This window comes from Thermobia domestica, chromosome 2 (assembly GCF_964235325.1).
Source record: "Thermobia domestica chromosome 2, izTheDome1.hap1.1, whole genome shotgun sequence".
Classification (NCBI taxonomy): Eukaryota; Metazoa; Arthropoda; class Insecta; order Zygentoma; family Lepismatidae; genus Thermobia; species Thermobia domestica.
In genome coordinates, this window is record NC_137455.1 from 333,766,568 (window position 1) to 333,788,293 (window position 21,726).

Consider the following 21,726-nt stretch of genomic DNA (forward strand, 5'->3'; position numbering starts at 1 on the left):
GTCAACAACCATTTTACACAAATTCATTCATACAAGGTTCCACACAGAATATACTAAACTTTTAATATAAAACTTATCTTATCCAAAGGAAGGGGTAATTTAATATCTAGTCTTTTAAAGATTTAACTGAGATAAAGGAAATCAGTTTTTGAATAACTATGTCAAACTTCCAGGGAAATCTTTATTTAGCTCTTCGGTTCTAGCTATCTAGATCAAGCTGTTTATTTCACCAAGTTGTGTAAAACAAATGTCAGATGATGTCTTCAACAAAGGTGTATGCCCTCTCTCACTTATGCTTTCATCACTGATGAGAAACAAACTTTAGAGAGGTTTCAAGAAAAACTATAGTCTTTCCCCACAGTTTCTTTTTAAATAATGAAAAAAAAAAAAAAAAAACAATGCTGAGCCTATAGCGGCCTAAATTCAAACCACTTGGCGTAACAGCCCATCGAGGGCCTGAGCCGCTCCAACGCCATCTGTCAGCGACCAGCTAAACTATGTCCAGCCTAGGGACGAGCACATGGTCACCACGCTGTGTCGCCCTGTCAGTAACCGGCGTATCAGGAGCTTTCTAGACCTAAAGGCCGTGACGTCTTTCATTAACGCGACTCCCCAGTTTGCCTCACGACGTTGGGTGGACGCCGAAAATTGAGAAGCATCGGCCGGGGGTCGAACCCGGAACCACGCAGACATAAGTCCAACGCTCTAACCACTAGACTACGATGGCCCCTCTTATAGTGACCTACATTCGTAAATTTTCAAGCATAAATGTCCAAACGGAATAAAAAAACGAAGTTTAAAAAATGAGGAATCAAATTTACCTTTCAACGAAGTAGAAACAAGATTACATCAATTTTCTACATTGTTTTTTCCTGTCACTGTTCATCTAAAGACTAGTATTATATGTTCTTTCTTTCTTTCTTCCTTCCATGTGACTGTTCCAAGTTGGTTACCAGCTAGCTTTTTGTCCTATACTTTTTTATTTTTCTTCGTTATCTCACAATACTAAAAGGTACACTATAAGATCTTTCGCTAAATGATTCATTAGACAGGAATGGTAAGAAGCAGCAAGCAAAATTAAAGGAAAAAAAAAGCTATCCAGTAGACGCCATCTTGAAATCAATTTATAAATGCAGTATAGTATTTACGCTGCACAACAGCAACAAGTTCTTGCATGAATAAATGAATATCCATATTGAAATACTACAAAATAACACCTACAATGATTCCAATATTTCGGTCGTCAATTGCGATCATTTACTATAGAATCGAATAAGCATTCCCCGTTTCGCCATTGAGTACATACGTAGTTCTTACTTTGATGGAACGCCAGCAGAACATTCACACCATCTATACTGCAACTATTTGCGAAGAAGCAGCAACGTCGTTCAGAGCGGAGTTCCGACGCATGTTGTTGCTACTGTTGATTGACAGCAAGCGAAAGAGTATTCATCACATTGTGTAATTTACAACATTGTTGCAATTTCGTACTCGTATTAAGATAACTAGATAAGTTAAAGGAAAAGTTTAAACACACAACATTTAGAAGTTTCCAATTATAATTATGTTCCAATTTAGCGTATATTTGATCTGCGGAATTTGTAGCTTTGCATTCGTTTAACACTTTGAGTGCTAACTCCGTCTCTTACGGAGAGCCGTTCCAGGTCAAATCAACTTAATTTGAAGACAAAATTTACCTACCATCTTAGATTGTCATGAAATTTTGCACAGGGATACCATTCATATAGATTAACAAAAATACCAAATTTCTTCTTTACATATCAACCGGTATTTAGATAAGGCTATATAAAGTTTCGAAAAAATTGCTCAAAATAATATGTTCAATGTATTTTGAAATTGGAATTGCGGCTCTCCTAACTGAGCTAGAGAGCTGATTGAGATGTCATTTTACAGCATTTTTCATGCTCCTTCCTGTGATGTACAACATCATATATGGTAATACAGAATTCTTTTTCCAAAATCAAAATCAAAATTTTACTTTAAAAAATTTCAAAAAGTACATATTTTAAAATTTTGAAATTAATTCCATGAATAGATAGTATTGTTGTAAAGCACCTGGCAAAATATGAATTGAAGATGATAATGGGTTCACTGTTAAAAAAAAAATTCAAAACTAACACTAGAGTTTTCATTAATACCCAGTATCTAGCTGAAAAATACAAGTATACAACGTTTTTTTGTTTTACTTGTGGGAAAAAATGTGAAGAGTACATAGGCGGAGCAAGGAATTGTCTGCTGGGGAAGGGGCAGTAGGGAAGCCGACTTCTTGGTCGGTCTCGGAGGTCTCGGTAGGTGACCATCTAACAGGTGGCATTTTTATCTTTTGTTAAAAAGTTGGGAAGCAATGACCCTCATAAATCTGCCCATGAAAGTGTTGAGTAATGAGTCTAAAACATATCATACAGACTTATAATCTACTGGCAACATCTATTATCTCATGCTCTAAAAACTTTAACTTAGTTAAGCTAAGTTAAGGTGATGATACTTTTGAACTTCAGTTTTATAGAAGTTAATAAAAGAATACAAGTTTCACAAAAAAATGTTACTGTAAATAAACATGGTTTGTAAAACGTTTACATGTAGCTCACCAGCAGGGTTGGCTGGTTTAAACCAGTTTTTTTTTTTTTTTTTTAATTTTTTTTATTGTGTAAATTTTTAAAAAATGCCACAAATCGTGTGAATTTCATAGTGACGTTTTCACATATCTCGAATCATCTATGTTAGTTGAATCTAATTTTCACTTTGTAATTAAGGGGTCCCGATGAGCCACAAAATTTCTCCCAGTTGGAAACCGAGAGTGGGTCAGATGCCACTTTAAGTAATAATTATGTATTTATTTATTACCTATAACAGAGGTTTCCCCCCCAATTATAATAGGTGTACAAGCATATGTTTCAAAATACTATTACAAAAGAAAAAAAAAACAGAAAAGAAAAAGAAGACGTAATATATAAGTGCCTGTTACAGTATTAACTACAATAATCGAAAAGAATATTGCAATATGCACAGTTATACAAACATTTTTTCTACAATACATAATGCTTTTACAACTTATAATTACAAATAAGTTACTATCAATTTCATTTCCACCTTGCTTTTATAACAAACTTCTTACTTGCACTCCAGCAAATTTTAAATATATTTACCTAGATATGTATCAAAATAATAATAATAATAATAATAATAATAATAATAATAATAATAATAATAATAATAATAATAATAATAATAATAATAATAAAATCTTTATATGGAATATCAACAGCAAGTAAAATCTAAACTACTTCTTTAATTTTTTATATATATACTTTAAATCAGTTCATTAAGTTTTTACTAAGCCTTATGACAGGTGAAAATTGATGAAAATTAGAGCGTGAGATACCATAATAAAAGGGTAACCTAATACGCAATACATCTTTCCTCACATTAAAACAAAGTGAACCCAGAAAGTCGGGATTATTAATAACACCATTAACAATTTTATACAGAAAGATATGTTGACTTATTTCTCTTCTGGTATATAAAGAAGTTACACCAAATTCTTCGAGTAAAGATTTATAAGAAATCTTTTCAAAATACGAAGATAAATTGTATCTTTTATAATAAAGAAATCGTAGAAACTTATTTTCTTTCTAGTATAAGGAAGCCATATCAGGCTAGCACATTCTGACTTACTTCTTATGAGACTATTAAATAAATTAGTCAAAGCAAATGCATTTTTCATCACCCGAGTATTTCTGAACATAAACCCAAGTAATTTGAAAGCCTCATTACACATTTTGTTAATATAAAATTCAAAGGTTAATTTATCATCCAATATGACTCCAAGATCTTTTACAACATTACATCTTTTTATACTCTTTCCAGACAATTGATAATCGTAACATAATGCTTTTCTCTTTCTAGAAAAAGATATAACACAGCATTTATTTGAGTTAAAATCTAGTTTATTGTCTAAACTCCATTTGTATGCCCTTTATAAATTAGAATTTAATTCATTGCAGCCAGTGAGTTTTTATCTCTTTAAATAACTTGACATCAGCAGCAAATAACAAACACCTGGAGTATTTGAAGGTATCTGGTAAGTCATTAATGAATAATAAAAAAAATAAAGGTCCCAAATTGGAACCTTGTGGTACCCCAGAATTTACCTTATATATGTAAGAATTTGTATGTCTATATGTTACGAATTGTTGTCAATCACTCAGATAAGAAGAAATCAGTTTTAAAAAATTATCACAAAAATCAAATTTAGACAATTTATTTAGAAGAATATCATGATCCAGAGTATCAAAAGCTTTTGAAAAATCCAAATAAACTGTGCCAAGCATGTTTCCATTATTAAAAGAGTTATATATTGAACAAAGTTAACCAAATTTGCTACAGTGGATTTTCCTTGACAAAAACCATGTTGATTAATAGATGTATATGGTTTAACATGATTATATATTCTTCTGTATAATATATTTTCAAATATTTTTGATGGGCTGAAATAACAGAAATGGGTCTGTAATTTCCTACCTCTAAAGGATTACCTGATTTATAGATTGGACAGACTCTTGAACTTTCCATAGCTTAATATGTCCAATCCTTTATAACCTCGCTGTTACGTAAGGAAGTTAAGCATAAACTAACTAAATGAACTGAAAGCAGCTTTATCGGGTAGGCCCGGGCCTATCCAAAAATTGTCAAAAATATAAATGTCTAAAGGATAATAAATATATATTTACTGCCAAGGAACAAATCCTATACATTTTTATATTTAAAAAAAATAAAATAAAAAAATTGGCCTACTCAAAATTAAAATCCTGAAGCCGCCCCTGCTAACGAAACAAATTCTATCTTATCTTATCTGCTTGCGTGAATATCTGTTTCATAGTCATCAATGTTTTTAACTTTGCTTAAATATATTGATAAAAAGTAGGCAAACTTTATCGACTACATCTGTACCTTATCAATTGGACTTTTTAATTTTGTTGAGTAATATCTCATATACTAAATTTTTAATTTTAAAACTCCAGCATTCATTGTTTGTATAAACGCTATTTTGGCACACTAGTTATCAGAGACGTACGTAGGAATTTATTTCCGGGGATGCACAGCTTTCCAGGGGGGTTCAAATTCAATATGAGGGCAAATTGTATTAACATTTTCAGATGGTTTATAGGGCTGGGAAAAGGAAGTGTCAAAATCTCCAAATAATCTTCAATTAGAAGACATATCAGGCTATGTCACCGCTCTCTATGAAGGAAATTGTTGGCTCGGGTATGTTTTACAGAAAAATGAAGAACTTGATGAAGCAAAAATAACTTTTCTTCATCCACCTGGCCATCTCCATAATTCTCATATCCAAGAAATGCTGATATTCTGTGGATGTTAGTAGTGAACGTTCTGATAAAAGTAAATCCTGTAACTCCCACTGGAAGAAGTTATGTTCACCTTGAAAGTGATGTATGCCCAATAAATGTAGCTTTTTCAAACTTCAAATGATACTACTACCTATTGAAAAGTTTTACTATGGACTCAACTATACTCTTTCTCCAAGTAAGTGTTTATTTTTATTTTCACAGAAGTGTAAAACTTAGCATACTTGTGTTATTACCCTACGTACACAGTATTCTTGAAAAATCAAGTATTAGTTTTGAATTATTTTAACAATGAACCCATTACCATCCCATATTCATACTTTGCCAGGTGCTTTACAACAATAGTATCTATTCACGGAATTAATTTCAAAATTTTAAAATATGTACTTTTCGAAAAATTTTGAAATAAAATTTTGATTTTGAAAAAAAAAGTCTGTATTAGCCTATATGATGTTGTATACCACGGGAAAGCGCTTGAAAAATGCTGTAAAATGACACTTCAACCAACTCTCTAGCTCAATTAGGAGAGCTGCATTTCCAAATTCAAAATTCATTGAACATGCTATTTTGGGATTTTTTCAAACTTTACACAGTCCTATCTTCAATACTGGTTTATATATAAAGTTGAAATTCGGTATTTTTCTTAATCTATCTAGAGGATATCTATGTACCAAATTTCATTAACATCTGAAATAGTCAGGTGTCACTGTGTTGAATTCATATCGAATGACCTCGGAGTAGCTGATCTTTTTGTAGACTTCGGACTTCGGATTTATGCGTGATGTGATTCAACACATATTTCAATGGTTTTGCTCCTTTATTATACGGAGTTAGCAGTCTTAAAATATCCCTTGGACTTCGTAGTTCGGAATTTTGTCAATAGATGGCGTGAAGATTCTAATTAATACCTTGTTACCGTCAGGATTCAAAAATTATATGCATATTGTTTGACCGTCGAAATGACGGGAACGAGCCTTCGGACAATTTAATACGCATCAGTTTAGAAGCATAATTGAGCGATAGTGATGGTGATTTGTTTGAAGGAGAGTTATTGGACGATTATGAGAATGATCCAGACTATGTAGCAACAGAAATAGCAGATATGTCAGGTAAGTAACCTTGAGATAATAATCCTCATATTCGCATTAATTTTCCTTGCACTACGTGTAAATGTTATTTGTGATTTGTAATGTTTTTTTGTGGTTGGAATACATAATATTGTATATATAAGAATAAAGAGCAAGCTCTAAATTTTCAAACGGTGGATGTTGTATTATTTTAGCTTTACTAGATTTTAAGATATATTTTTTTAAAAGGTTGAGAAAAAAAGCCCAGCATTCTTGGGAAAGCCTGCACTTCAGAGCCTAGCACTTAAAGTTTTAAAAGACTGGATTCAGTAGTTACTAATGCGAGCTGCCACAGGTGACGAGAACTCTAAAGAGCACATAAAGCGCCAGGTACTTGCCTCTGGTTTCCCAAGAACTTTCGGACAAATAAAAATGGCAATAAATAAAAACGATCAAAGAACACGTAGCGTATCTGCAAAATTACATTGAACACAGGGCAACTGAGAAGCATCATTAAGATATCCTGTATTTCATTTTTATTTGTACTTTCATCTAAATTTATTTCTTTGGAAAAGACTGCAATAAACAATCGAAATAGAAGTATTAATGTAGGAGCTATTACAGAAGGATAACGAATTATTATTATTATTATTATTATTATTATTATTATTATTATTATTATTATTATTATTATTATTATTTTATATCTTTGGCGTAATGAAGATTCTTTCCATTTATCAAACAACTTAAAAAGTGTTACGCAGAATTAAAGACCTTTTGATAGAGTTAAAATTTTAAAATTAATGAAAACTACAGCAAATAAAATAAAGATTAGAAGGTGGAGCAAATAAAATAAAGATTAGAAGGTGGATTTAAATGTTATTTAGTTTTCATACTCGTACCTGATTTAAAAGGGAATAAATCGTAAATGTTCAGAAATCACTCATTAAAGATAACTCTATTTTCTCTGCATACAGTATTATAAAAGATTAACCTAACAAACGCATCAAAAATGGAAATGTTTCAGAAGACACGATAATTTTTTTCGGGGGTGAAGGGATATTTGTATTTTATATATATATATATATATATTTGTAAATATTAAAATATAATATTATGAGATTTTTCTATAACTAAAGCTGTTGCCGTGGGAATTGGTAACGCTCAGTAACAATAATGAATACAAAAATATATTTTCTTCATTATTAAGTGAAAACTCGCAGCTACATAAATTTCCTTTGTGATAGTCTAATTTCAAAGATCTAACACGAATTGTGTTAAAATGAAAATCACAAAGTTCTTATGAATTAAGTGTATGTTTTTACTAAAGTACTTCCAATGTAAAGAACATTTTACAATAGCGTTTAAGTTATCCGATTCTGCTGAATTTCATAGGAAAATCCAGAAGTTTTACCGGTTAAACTTTTCACAATACAGTTAGTGCATGATGATGGTAAAATACTAAATACCGAGATCTCTTGTACTTTAGAAGCCTTGTTCGTACCCATTCCGTCTTCTTGAAGCTAAGATAGCAGGTCTTAAAACCCCTCATCCACAGTCGAACATATTGGTGCAATCTGTTTAGTTTGAGAAGCTCACCCAATATGTTCGACAAAGTATGGACTCCAACTCCAACATGCACGACTAATTTGTTCGGTTGGGTGCTCGGCTCGACAGGTTCCTCCTACTCGAACCCAATACCCATGTTGGAATGTGGATAGTGAACCGTCGAGCGGCTCACCGGATAGTGCCTCAATATGCCTCATTTTCAGTCGTGTGAAGTACTGTATCTGTTGTGCGTTTACCACAGCAAATGCCGTTTAATGACAACAAAATATTCTGGACGTAATTTATAGAACTCTATTGATAGTAGCGCGTGTTGGAATGTGAAATACAAAAACTAGACTAATAAACACGTGCAGAAAGAAGGTTACGCAATGCTGACTGAAAAATGGAAAGGAATTGTTTCCCGATTGTGTTGTAAAGTTTGTAATGCAAAATATAATTCATCAGGGCTTTCTTTCGAAGGGAATTGAAAAAATACAAATTTAGGATTTAGATTTCTGGGTTTTCGGCATCAATGGCCATGTTAGCCCGTCACGTATGAAGGATGACGTTCCTCGCGAGCACACTATACCGGGAAAGGGAAGGAATGAAGTGGCCTGGGACCTATATATTACGTACCGTAAGAGCTTTTTACACTATTTCGTCCGAGTGTCCCCACCGTGATCGCTCGCAGTGAAAGCAAGAGTGTTAGCGACTACGCTACGCAGGGGCATTGAAGAAAGAAGAAAAAAAAAAAAACTTAAAACACAGGTAACGATCTTGGGTCAAAATGAAGCGTATGAACTGATCTGTGGTATTACGACTTACTGCATCAAGAAGTCGTTAGAAAAGGCAAACCACGCGCGTGGGAGGTTTCCTTTTCTTCTTTTTACGTACATCATACAGGTACAGCCGCTTCAAAATACATTGCACAACTAACGTTGTACCATTAAACTCGATCTGAAGTTCGACAACGTATGGAGCACACAAAATATTGGGTTCACCCTTGGGTTGGAAGTTAAGTACAGGTTGGTCAAGATATTTCGACTGTGGATGGGGAGCTTTAAAATTGTTTTAACATTAAGCATTCGATTCAAAAGGATTAAAATTAAAATTTATTATTACAAGTATCGTCTTGTTTCCGTTATCTACACTAATAAGAAATCTACTTTATTGTTTTACGTAGTGCAAAACTAATTCTGTAAATAAAACTTATAACCTACTTCCAGTGCAAAACCGATTTATAATTTGTGACTAACCATGCTCTTTACTAATTGTGAAATTAAGAAAAAAACTACCAAATTTACCAACTATGTAATGGGTGAGTTGTCTGTGTTATATGGTGAAGAAAATAATGCATGCAAAAATATTTAAATAAATGTATGTATACCTGCAGAGATTTTGGCATAGAAACTAAAAACACTATCACGATTTGACTTGAATAAAGATCATCTGAGTTCATTATGTGGCAGTGAAAGACTTAACAACGACAGCAACAGAAGTCTATGACTGACCCTACAGTTATTATTTTATTTTACTTATTATTATTATTATTATATGTATTTATGTGTATACAAAAATTATTTAATATGAATAATTATACGAAACATATGCACCAACATGCAAGCACATTCAAGTCTTGTCACTAAAGATTCTATGACACGCTTACCGTTTATTCTATGAATTATAAAATTTTAACTATTTGATTTAGTAAGACTATAAACATCCTTAAATTTTAATAGCCTTAGTACATAGTAAAATTTCCTTCCCACAAATTACACCACAGAATATTTTTTTCCTTAGTTCCTCTTGTTGACTGCTATGATTATGATATGACGTATAAAGAGCATTACTGAAGTCCAGTATCTGCAATGAGTCGGTTAAAATTATTAGGAAAATAATTGTCTTGTTCTTAAATCAATTTGTCATAACCTCCAACTAATTTTGTGGATTTTTTCGGAATAACTTACAAAAGGATTAAGATTTTTAAAATCATCCAATAAAAGCATTAAATATTTGTCTAAGGTAAGATTGTTACTCATTTATGATTGGCCGCGATTATCTCAAATTTATTTCGAGTTGCGATCGACGATAGACTATAATCACACGAAAATTAAATTATTCTCAAGAAAAATAATTACAGAACAAACTCCAGTATCTATCATGGCTTCGTGGTAGCATAGGTAACTGTTAATGTTATAACTGAACGTTATTTACAGCAGCCTACTTCGCAATTCACATTACCAAGGAAGTCGCAACCAAAGAGATAGTCAGTGATATTCAAGACATGTGGTAAAGAAGATTCATGAAATGGTGGCCTGTGAGCATGTTATGATCAAACGACTACATGTGAGCCAATCAACAGTGAATCATGCAATCCATGCCAAATTGAGGCTGCAAACTGTCCGCAAGGCCAGCCTGCATGCGTTAATACCACGGCATACCGTGGAGCGAAAGATCAAGACAGAAGACTGTATGAGCGTCACCTAGTTGCTGGCAGCTGGAAATTTATTGTGACAATGGACTGAGTATGGAGCTATCCAAGAGACTGTGACCTCAGTTTGGCCATCACCTAAGAGGTATTCATGAAAAACGCCAATGTAACTTTGTAAGTCACTGCAAAGAAATTTCTCGAAAGGTTTGTTAGTTATTCTTGGCTCTTGTTGCAGAGAGAAATTCAAGACTTGCAAACGTCGAAAATAATATTAAAATCAATGCTGCTTATTGCCATCAATGTGTCCTATCCTTAGTTCACACAGACGAAATGCCAGCAAACGCCTCAGTTTGGCTGTCTCATAGCCGTATTGGAATGAAGGAACGAGAAAAGTTTGTTGTCCCACCGGAGATCGAATGCCGGTTAATAGGCAAATGCCTTTCGAGTTACACTATCGCAGTTACATTATATATATTCATGCATTACTCACCAGAAAATAGTGTAAACAATCACATACACGAAAAGAGCATATAGAATGAACAGGGAACCCTGAATTCCAACATGATGTCCCCCTGACTGATTCTCAGTTATTTTTTCCTTTTCTCACTATTTCTTCCTCTCTCTCTGTTTAACGGATTAACAAATAATACAATGAACATTATGTTGTAAACATACTCTTTTGTTTATTGCATCTACTACTTCATGTACTATTAACTGTACACTCAGTATTCCCTGGCACTTTCCTCAGCAGATCAAATTACTATTGAAAACTTGTAGAAAACACAAGACTTGTCAAATAAATAAATAAATAGATAAATAAATAAATAAAAATAAAATAAAAAATGAAATTAAAAAATAAATAAATAAAAACACTTTAATCTAGCAAACAAAAGAAACAATACTCAAAAACATATAGTTATAGTGGTCTTTGTAGTAAATTGGCTAAGTATTTACTATATAATGTAAACATTAAAGAAAAAATCCTGTTGCAACAGCCCTTAAGATCTATCAGCCAGCTTGTGCCACTCATCCCTCAGAGGTGATCGGCTCCCTTCGCCGTTAATGCTTGCTTTCTAAACTAGTTCGCTGTTTGTTTTTCGAGTAGCTCCTCAACTGTTCTCACGACGCTGTAATATCAACACAATCTGGTGAGTACGAACGGTCACTCACCCTCCCTCGAACCAAACCTGCACTGCTTAACTTGCTGATCTCAAGAGAAGAGGTATTCCAGTGGAGCTAGGACGTAGATGCAATGTAAACATTTATTAACGGACGGAGGAACAGAATAGAAAGAAAGTGTATGGTTGGTTCTGGAAGCGGACTGGGTAACATAGTGGTTAACGCATCGGAACGGTACGCCGGTTCAATCATGCACTTTTTCGCTCTTTATGTATCAGTAAACATTTATGTTTTTAACAAAACCTTCACAAGTTAAAGAAGTGTGTAATAATCCAAGTTTAACGTAGAATTTACACTTCCAAGTTTAACGTGAAATTTACACTTAACGTTTAATCGTAAATTAAAGAATATAACAGCATCCCCACTAAGTGTCTGTTAGAAGTAAGATTTCTACAAACTAGCATGAACTTGATAAAAAATCTTCTGCATATGTTTTTCGCAGCAACATGACTTTAAAAAGGCGAGTATTTCAGTGCAAAGAATTTACAATATCATACTAACAAGTTTTTTGACCCCATCACTATTTACCGTGCACATGAAATAGAGGAAGCTTAAGATAAGTTGGCTACATTTGCTGAGGAAAGTGTCCAGAAACAACGGAACAGTACAACTGGTAGTGCATGAAATATTATACACAGTAAATAAAAGAGTACGCTTAGCAATTATTATAAAGATCCGTCAATTCATATCCTTAAATAACGATGAACATTAGTTTTGTAACTAATATTATTGTTTATTTCATTCTAAACCTAAGACACGTATGTTTACTAATACGTAAAACATTGTAATATTAATAACTACAGACTATGTAAAATGGAAATTATATATATATATAATGCGAATTATACGGAAAAATAATCTTAAAGTACCTATGCTGGACTGAGAAGACGAATGTGTCAGAAGGCTAACAGGGAGTTGCAATGTAGTAGCTTCCACTCCTACTTCGGGTTCTGCTTCTCCAAGAGCTCTCTTCTCTTGTGATGGCTCTGGATCATCATCTGTTTCAAAAACGTACGTACTCCCACACGCCGGACAATGCAATTTTGACACCCAATCCCCTACAAGGAAAGAAAATATGATTTAAACAAAGAACACGGTAATTTTTATTTATATCGATCAGTATTACACGAATGAGTTATACGTCTCATATAGCCTCGCTGCTGAACGGGACCTAACGGGACTCAAAATCAACTCAACTCAACTCAACGAATGAGTTATATATTAACAGAAGACGTAACTGTATCTATACTACTATAGCATAGTTTGAATTAAAATTCACAGATAATTTAATTTTTATAATTATGAAAAGTATAAAACTTATATTTGAAACTGAGTCGAAACAAACATTGTTTTACAAGCTAATACTTCTGCAAATCTATATAACATTTTCCTGCTACTATTACTTTTGTATCAAGCTCGATCTTTCATTATATCACATTCACAATTCAAGTCCCAAGAAATCCCACTTTCACATTAAATAATTCAACTACTTTAACAATTTCTTTTACCTGTATATCACTAAAGCAAAATATAAATCCACGACAAATACCATGCTGAACAATAATATGTAGTTCTCATGGTTAAATTGTTAATGTTCAAGCTTCCGGTACGGAAGACTAAGTTCGATCCACTATGGAAGCTCACATTAAATCTCAGGTTTACTTCTTATACAGCGTTGAAGCTGGAAAGTCACTAATTCCAAAACTTTATTAAAATTACTGCAGAAATAAGTTTTATACGCATAACCTCTATCGAATATTACACAATATTTACCTGCATTTTCTACACTACTTGCATCAAACATGGTTTTCGGACCCAGCTCGTGCGAAAATTGTGTAGAACATTTCATACAGCGGAAGACTTTCTGATTCATTGCGTGAAGTGGTCGAGACTCCAACACATTTCCAAGATTTCTAACGAGTTTCTGAAAAATAAATGAGCTTAAATATAGGTTGCTCTTCATTAACAGTTTTTCACACACACAAGACTAATGAAAAGCTTCGAGAACATAATATTAACGAAACAATTACGAAATCTGTAAACTGTCGCCATCAACACTGCCGTAACTGGTGGCATTGCTACGAAACGTAGATCGATCGATGCCTAAAGCTATTGTGTAGGCTGCTCCTATCGGACTTGTTCTCTGGTTGATGTTGATATTGATTACGAGGCCTCTGCAGTACATAGTCATTAAAACTGGAGCAATGTGTGGGCATACAGTTTCGTTTCAAGGTAAGCAAAACTGCAACCAAAATATTCTGGATCATTAAAGCTGCATACGAAGACAGCTACTGACAATACGAGACCAAGATATGAAACGGAAGTTTGACATCAGAAACAATTCGGATCATTTTAGAACAGGATCTTAGTAACAAGGGCGCCGATCTTTCTTTTCCTAGGAGTTTAGGCAATCCTCCAAATTTACCATTCTTCCACCAAACTGACCTTTCTGGTCCCCAAGTATACCTCTTTCTCCACAAAGTTGCCATTTTCCAATTTGTTTGTATGATTTTCAATGAAAAATTATGTTCTCCCAAATATTCTTATGGGCGCAATCTGTGCCCTAAAACCTGCCAGTGAAGACCCCAACTTAGTAAGAACACTTTGTACTTTAGTGTTCGTCGCCAAAGAAATGTGCACTGAAGATTTTCGCACTGCTACTGTTGTAATTTATTATTTTGCTAATTTCACATTAATTCATTCACTGATACCTTTTAACCTGTCCTCTCGAAGGTACCTACTTTAGTGATTCCCAGCCTTTCTTGACTGATGACACATTTCACGGAATACCCATTACATCGGGACATAGTTATTTGATTTTTCTATTAATAACAAGAATTTTAGGAATGATAAAAAAAAAAAAAAAAAATGGATCAAAAGATTGCGATCTTGACCAAGAATTTTAGGAATGATCCAAAACAATGCATCAAAAGATCGCGATCTTAGCCCATAATTAGTTTCTGGATCAGGGGCCGCAAAATTTTTGAACGGCACCTGAATTGATTCTTCGTGTTTTCTACGGAATAAGCACATCATACTGAATTAAGTGAAGTTTACGTTTGACTACACTATATGTAGTTCTCTAGATACAAGGCCTACAGGATAATTTTTAATTGAAATATATTGGATCTTGGATCAGGGGCACAAAATTTTTGAGCGGTCCCTACATCGATTTTTCGTATTTTCTACGGAATAAGCACATCATACTGAGTTAAGTGAGGTTTGCCTTTGGCTATACTATATGTAGTTTTCCAGATATAAGGCCGGCAAGAAAATTTTTGATTGAAATATATTGGATCTTTTGATACAAAAATATAAATTATAATAGTGTAACACCGTAAGATTCTATTAGTGACTGCATGCAGTACTGAGAATTGCTGCTACCGCCTGAGGCGTTGACTGGTGCAGTCTGTCTCAAAATTGATTCTAACTAATTATTAAATGCTTCATGATTTTAAAATTCTAATATTTCGCGATAAATGCTATGGAAAGTATGTCGCGACACAACGGTTGGGAGCCACTGTCTTAGATCCGTCTAAGAAGTTGCATTCATTAGCAGGAACCTGGGAAAGAGATGGAAGAGAAACATTCGAAACCTTTAATGGGAAATTATCTGTACAGTTGACTAATGGTACACAGGAAACCAACAAACTTTCGAAGTAAGCGGGATGCTAATCTGCTAACCTGAAATCAATCATTTCAACGCTTATTAACTCAAATTTCAAAGATCTAGTAGATTAAGCCTTTTGTGCGTTTTATATTACTATTATACCATCTTTCTAGATTTTACTATTTTTTTTTTCTGTGCAGTCAACAATAGCTTTTTTTTTTTTTTAAATTAATTATTACACATCCACCTCATAACATTGGCGAAGCATTGCAGTAAATGAATTCTAAATTTGATACTAAAGAGCTTCAATGATAGCGCAAAATAGTTATGATTAGAGACTGGATGTTCAGACACTAAAAATATGTAAAAACTAGACAGGCAAATACGCACTTATAACTGAGAAATAATCATTAAGAAGGCAAGCAAATAGGCATTTATAATTCAAAAAATAAGCATTAAAAGCAGCCATATAGACATTTCTAAATAAAAAATATGGATAGTAAAGTAGGCACTAAAGTCGAAATAATGAAGATAAACATCTAATGACATACAAAATTGTAATTAAGTCATGCGTAGTTTTGAAATAATTTAAAGACATATATGCCTGATCATAATTTAAGAAAAATCTTCTCAAAAAAGAAACATTAAATTGCAATAAGCACATTTTATAGCATTTTATTACTTCACATACCAGTCCAAACGTTTACAGAACTTTACACGCTAAAGTACGAAGAAAGAAATTATTGACTGTTTTCGAATAAGTAGCTAAATTATCACGTATACTTTCATTTAGTACATTTTGATACTCCGTCACAAGGTATAATTAATTTAGATTTCATACGATAAAAGTGGTATTTTTGAAGTTGTCAATTAATAACTATGCCTTTGATCATATAGCACATTAAAAAAAAAATCTAAAACGATCTTTCTATTTTCACTTATATGATCGAGCCATATTTAAAAATCACTCAAAAACACGCGGACTGGAACACTTTCATCTTTTGTGTGCTCGTCCGATTTCCTTCTTCAATTTCTAAGACCTTATTATCCGCACTAACTCGCTACATTTCGTGAAGCAACACTCTTTCCATGTATTGGGATGGAGTTTGACCTTGACTATAACAAAGTTCGTTTCTGTTATTTTTAAATTTCTACTCCGCCAGTATCTGAACACTTACTTGAGCGTCTTCTTCCTCCATGATATACACCCTCTCTTTTCGATCCTGCCGTATAGTGTCAAATGTCAATTGAACAGTGACAGGATCATTACGCAGCCTCACACAACTTTCCAGACTATCGATTTCCCACTTCACTCTGAGCTTGGTGGACAATGCATCTCGCTCTTTTATATAACTTAAAAAAAAAAAAATTATAATTAGTCTTCAATAACATGTCTCATTTTTATTTAAAAAAATATACCAGAATATTTTACGTGTTAAAATAATATTTAGCAAGTACATATTTAAAAATTAGTTCAAGAAATCTACGACAAATAAGAATGCTAATAAAGTCACAAGACCGCATAAAGGTATACTTTCTACAAATTACTGTACATGTGTACGAGTAGACTGTACCCCTAGGTTTGAGTATCAGAAAGAAGAATGTCAGTTACACTTCAGTTGTAGTATTTGTAACACTGCTTTCATGGCCACAGACAGTACTGTCTAGTATTCCTGCGTTCAAAATCATGTGGAGCATGTCAGCTGTAAAACCATGGCTGACGTGAGTGGTTGTAGTTACAGTTGAGGAACGGATAATAGCATACGGGGTGCGTGCACGAACGGCCACGCACAGAGCAAAAAATGACACAGGTAACAGGTGCTCTTGGAAATTGCTTTGGCAAGAACCCAACTGGGAGAAACGCTCGTTTGCTTCAGGATGTGTCAAAGACAGACGGCGTAGTGAATGTAAGAAGAACATGCAGATGCATAGATCTGTGTGTAGAGCACGATAGGGCACATACAGATCCACTGGACGCACAGTTCGTATATGTTAAGTATTTAAGTATAGGAAGTACTAAATAAATAAACTACTCCGAAATAATTTACGAACACCACCGGTATATGTCCATCAGAAAGACCACATGCAGTGACTTGGTGTTGAATGACAGCTCTACATACCAGACATGAGTTATCACTGAGTTTCTACAGTTCCCCTCCCTTTCTTTTTAATTTGATTCCGCTGTGGAGGAAGCAAAGAAATAGATAATAAACAGAAAACAAAATCTTATATGCAATTTCTTGGAATAAATCTAATAATACTTAATTATTTAGTAAAAGAAATAGTACTAACCTTTCGGTGACGACAAGTAATAGTTCTTCTACACCATCTACCTCTTTTTTGTTAGGATTTCGGAACTCCCTTTGAACTATATACAACTGTTCTTCTAGTTCATCTGAAAAAATGAAAGTCTTCTCTCATTTTGAATATATAAATATAAACGTGAGACACAATTTAACAAGATCTCATCTTATTTCTCTCAATTATCCACAATGATTGAAAGACACATTGGATTTTAGACTGATGTGACAAAATGAGAACAAATAAGATGATATGATCTTATATTTCTTATACATGCTACTTTCAAAAGAGATTTAAATAAAATGGTATATGCAATATTTTCTGCACTAAACCAACAGTGGTGCTAGTGACGCCGGTATCAAAATGTACAGTCCGCAGCAAAAAAAAAAAAAAAAAAGCAAGGGAAGGAAGGAAGCGGCCTGGGACCTCTAAGTTAGGTACCACCCCGGCATTTCTTTGGTGTGAATGAGGAAAACCCAGGAAAACCTCATTTAGGGTGGCCGGCCTGAAAAAGCGTTTTACACTTTTTCGACCGAATGGCACCACCGGGAATCGAACCCGGGACCGCTCGCACCGAAGGTTGACACCAAGGGGAAGAAAGGACTGGGAGGAATAGAAGGCTTCCTCTATTTTTTTTTCCCTCAAAATATTGTAGTATAATATTTGTTTACGATAATGTTTTATTCATCAGATTTATTACATAATTTGGATTGGGAAAATATCGTTAAAGAACCTTCCTTTATTACTACTTTCTCCTTTCACCTCCGTGTGGTCTGCGGCTAGATTATTATAGATAATAGTTGAGCATATAGTCGTCTATAAATAGTAAATGGAGCGACATAAGCACTATTAATTATTTCATGCAATAAGTAATAATGAATTGAATGTTATTTAACATGGTAAAATAAAATTAAATATACATTCTTGAAAAAAATCTTTACATGTTTAAATCTTTATAGGAACTGAATGACCTTTCTCTTCCCTTGCTACTAAACTATGAGGGTGACGGCGATTTTTTCACGTAAGTCTCCTATGCACTCCTGAACTTATTGCCAGCAGTATCTCAATTCTCTCTTAGCTTTCTTTGTTGAAGTATGTTAACATTTTATCCTTTGTTGATATAGTGACAGAAGTTCTATAATTTTGTGATAATTTGATACTTAATATCTCTGCTCTCGTAGCAAATGACGGGAAGAGAAAATATGCGTCTTAACATTCTTACATTAAAGGATTCATATACTTCGGAAATTAGAGTTCCAAGATAGACTATGTTCTGACAAAGGTAGCTTGTTCTGTACCATATAACACAACACCATAACGACAAACTGACTCAGGGAGGCCAAAGACTACACATACACTAACAACATTTTAAAACGTGAAGTAATGAATGCCTAATCCATCAACAACAGCTACAGGTTTTGTAAGAGAAAGCACACGAATTACTTAAAGATATTTCAATCCGGACGATTCAACACCTGCTTCAGGACTTAGGTTGGAGCCGCGGTGACTCAGTGGTAGGGTGCTCACCTCTGGTGCATGGAGTTCCTGGTTCAATCCCAGTTGTTGCCACGTGACTTTACGATGGACAACCATGTCTGTCGGTTTTCGCGGGATTTCCTCCCACTTTCTTCATTTCACCATTATCTCCATCTCATCATTATTCCCTTAGCCTTGGTGCAAAATTGTGAAATGTTAAACTTAAAAAAAAAAGTTAAAAATGTTAAACATGCTGAAAAAAGAAAGCTCAGAAAACCCAGGTACTATTCAAGGCAGCATAGAAGAGTCACGTAAAAATAATGCCGCCATCCTCATAGTTTGGCAAGAAGGCAAGGAAAAAATAGGTCAAATTCCTAACAAAATTTAAAGCAATCATTTTTCCCCCCACGACTTTCCATATCATTTTCATACAACGAAGAAAGTACAATACCTTCATTGTCTTCTTCTAAAGCACCATCAGAGGGTTCTGGCGACAGAGTCTTACTTTCAAACAAGCTGTCTTCAGAACAAGCAGAATCTGTAATTTTAGAATCCAAACCTGCTGCCTCTTCAATCTCTGTTGATTTTAAATTGTCAGGCCCATTCGATGATGACATCATAGGTTCAGTCTCTTTGGTATCATTCATTGCTTGGTCTATCTCCTCTTCTTGCTGCTTTATCGCCTCTTCCAACTCGTAACGACGTAATAACGTTTCCAATTTCGGAGTACCAGGTGCAATTACTTTGCTTAGCCCAAGTACGTCTCGGACGCAGCTTCCACCTTTACTATGGAGCCAATTATCTTCTCCGAACGTTTGCCTCAGTTCTTCCAGTTGTTTCTTTGTCTCCAGATGCTTTGCAGATTCTAGAGCGAAAAAATTAAACTTAATACTGATCTTCAATATTGATCGACAAAAATACAACAAAGTTTGAAATACACACTATCTCAGCCCCTCGTTGCTACTCTACTAATAAAATGTAACAAAGCAAATTGCAATCACTATCTGATTTAGATGTATATTACTCAGCACATTTTTGTTTCAATGAACATATTTTTCAATCCGGAAGAAGGAGCTGAAATTGTTAAGCTCCATTCGCCAAATTTACTTTTTTAATTCTTCAAATCTCAATGTAAGTCAATAATTTTCTAGTTCTGTTTTTGTTTCTGTTAGTAACTGTCTAGTTTTGTTCTAGTTTTGCTAGACCTGTTCTCGAGTATTGCAGTACTGTGTGGTCCTTTTCCCTTTGTTAAAAGTAGGGCAATTAGAGAATATTCACAAATTTTTCATTAAAATGCTATAAAGACAATGTTAAAATAGAAAAAAATACACATAATTATTCAAATATACGTAAAAAATTAACTGAACACTGGAAAGTAGAAGAATATAAATCGAACTATTTCCAGCAGGATATTCACATAAACTATCAACCACCACCTTTACAATGGAACTGGAGAAGTATTTACAGACCTCGGGGGATCCACAGTTTTCACGATGGTATAATACTTTAGAACATCATTGGACCAAGAATATCATTATTAAGAGAGACTACATTGAAGAAGAAAAAAAAATCACGAGGCAAATTATGTTTCATACTAAAAAGTGATTAAAGAGAACTTTCATATGAGCCTCGTATTAACAATGAACGTTTTGGGAAGCAAATCGTCCGGAACTTACCAAACGAAAATAAGCTACCTGCAATGAGGAGCATTTGTCAGGATGGCTCACCATAGGTACTGAATTACGGTCCTCTCGTTTTCATCTATATTTGCTTAATTAGATGCCATTTAAACAATTATATGGAATGGACATCCTGCTACACGATGAGCAAATTCTTTCAAAGTATTTTATTACTTCGATAATGCCAATAACCTTCATCACATGCCAAGTTAAAATTTAAATATTTCTGCCTGCTTCTTGTTTCGATTCGATACAAGTATCCTTTTTATTAATTTATTTAGATTGAAGGAAATAATTACCTATACTAGTCGTCAGAGGCTCTGGAATAGTTTTGTCTACTTCTTCGGATGATTTACATTCTGCAATCACTGCTTTACGAACACGACTGCTCTTCTTCCCTCTTACTTTACCACTCAATGGTCCTGAAATACAAGGATAAAAATAATGAATAAAAGGTAAGATACCGAACACGGAAAGGATGTGATACTAATAATGTTTAAATTATATTATGAAAAGAATGGTCGAACTACACACAGCTATCCCTTATATGAGCAAGGATATACTGTGAATACTTTTAAAATTAATGAAATTTCGACCTTTTAAGTTTTAAAATTCGTGAATTTTTAACAATTTCTAATTACATGTACACATAGCCGTTTATAGCCGTGAATATTGAATACACTGGAGACAGACCAGCTAAGAGATAACATAATGTGATAATGATTAAAGTCAGAAAGAAAAGGTAATTATTATTATTATCTCTACCTCTCTTATGATTATACAAGTAGCTCCGGGCTGAGAGTATATGTGACCTCTGTAGTAAGCCAATTTTTGGAAAAAGTTTGCTTTAGCTTGCTGCATGTGTAAAAAAAAAACTTTCAATTCAAGGAACTGTCTAAAAATCAGTAAAATTTAATAGTAAGTCTTCATGGTAAATGGAAAATTCGTATTTAAATGTGACAGGTGTCTACGCAGCAGTTAGGCTGACTCGCCTGTTCAAACATCTCTATATCAAGGAGCAAAGAACACTTCAGGTAAGACAAGGAAA

General features: G+C 33.9%; 1 protein-coding gene across 3 annotated transcripts in view; it reads right to left on the bottom strand.

The window, feature by feature from the left end:
- LOC145678715 (serine/threonine-protein kinase 11-interacting protein) overlaps nt 1–21,726 on the bottom strand; it is a 97,744-nt gene that overhangs the window by 47,173 nt on the left and 28,845 nt on the right. For all 3 annotated transcript variants that reach the window (XM_081749146.1, XM_081749145.1, XM_081749144.1), the window contains exons 5-10: nt 20,978–21,100; nt 19,451–19,864; nt 17,515–17,617; nt 16,401–16,575; nt 13,386–13,536; nt 12,482–12,670 (exon numbers count right to left, since the gene is read on the bottom strand). In XM_081749146.1, the coding sequence (XP_081605272.1) occupies nt 12,482–12,670; nt 13,386–13,536; nt 16,401–16,575; nt 17,515–17,617; nt 19,451–19,864; nt 20,978–21,100 (1,155 nt within the window). The remainder of the gene's footprint in view (nt 1–12,481; nt 12,671–13,385; nt 13,537–16,400; nt 16,576–17,514; nt 17,618–19,450; nt 19,865–20,977; nt 21,101–21,726) is intronic.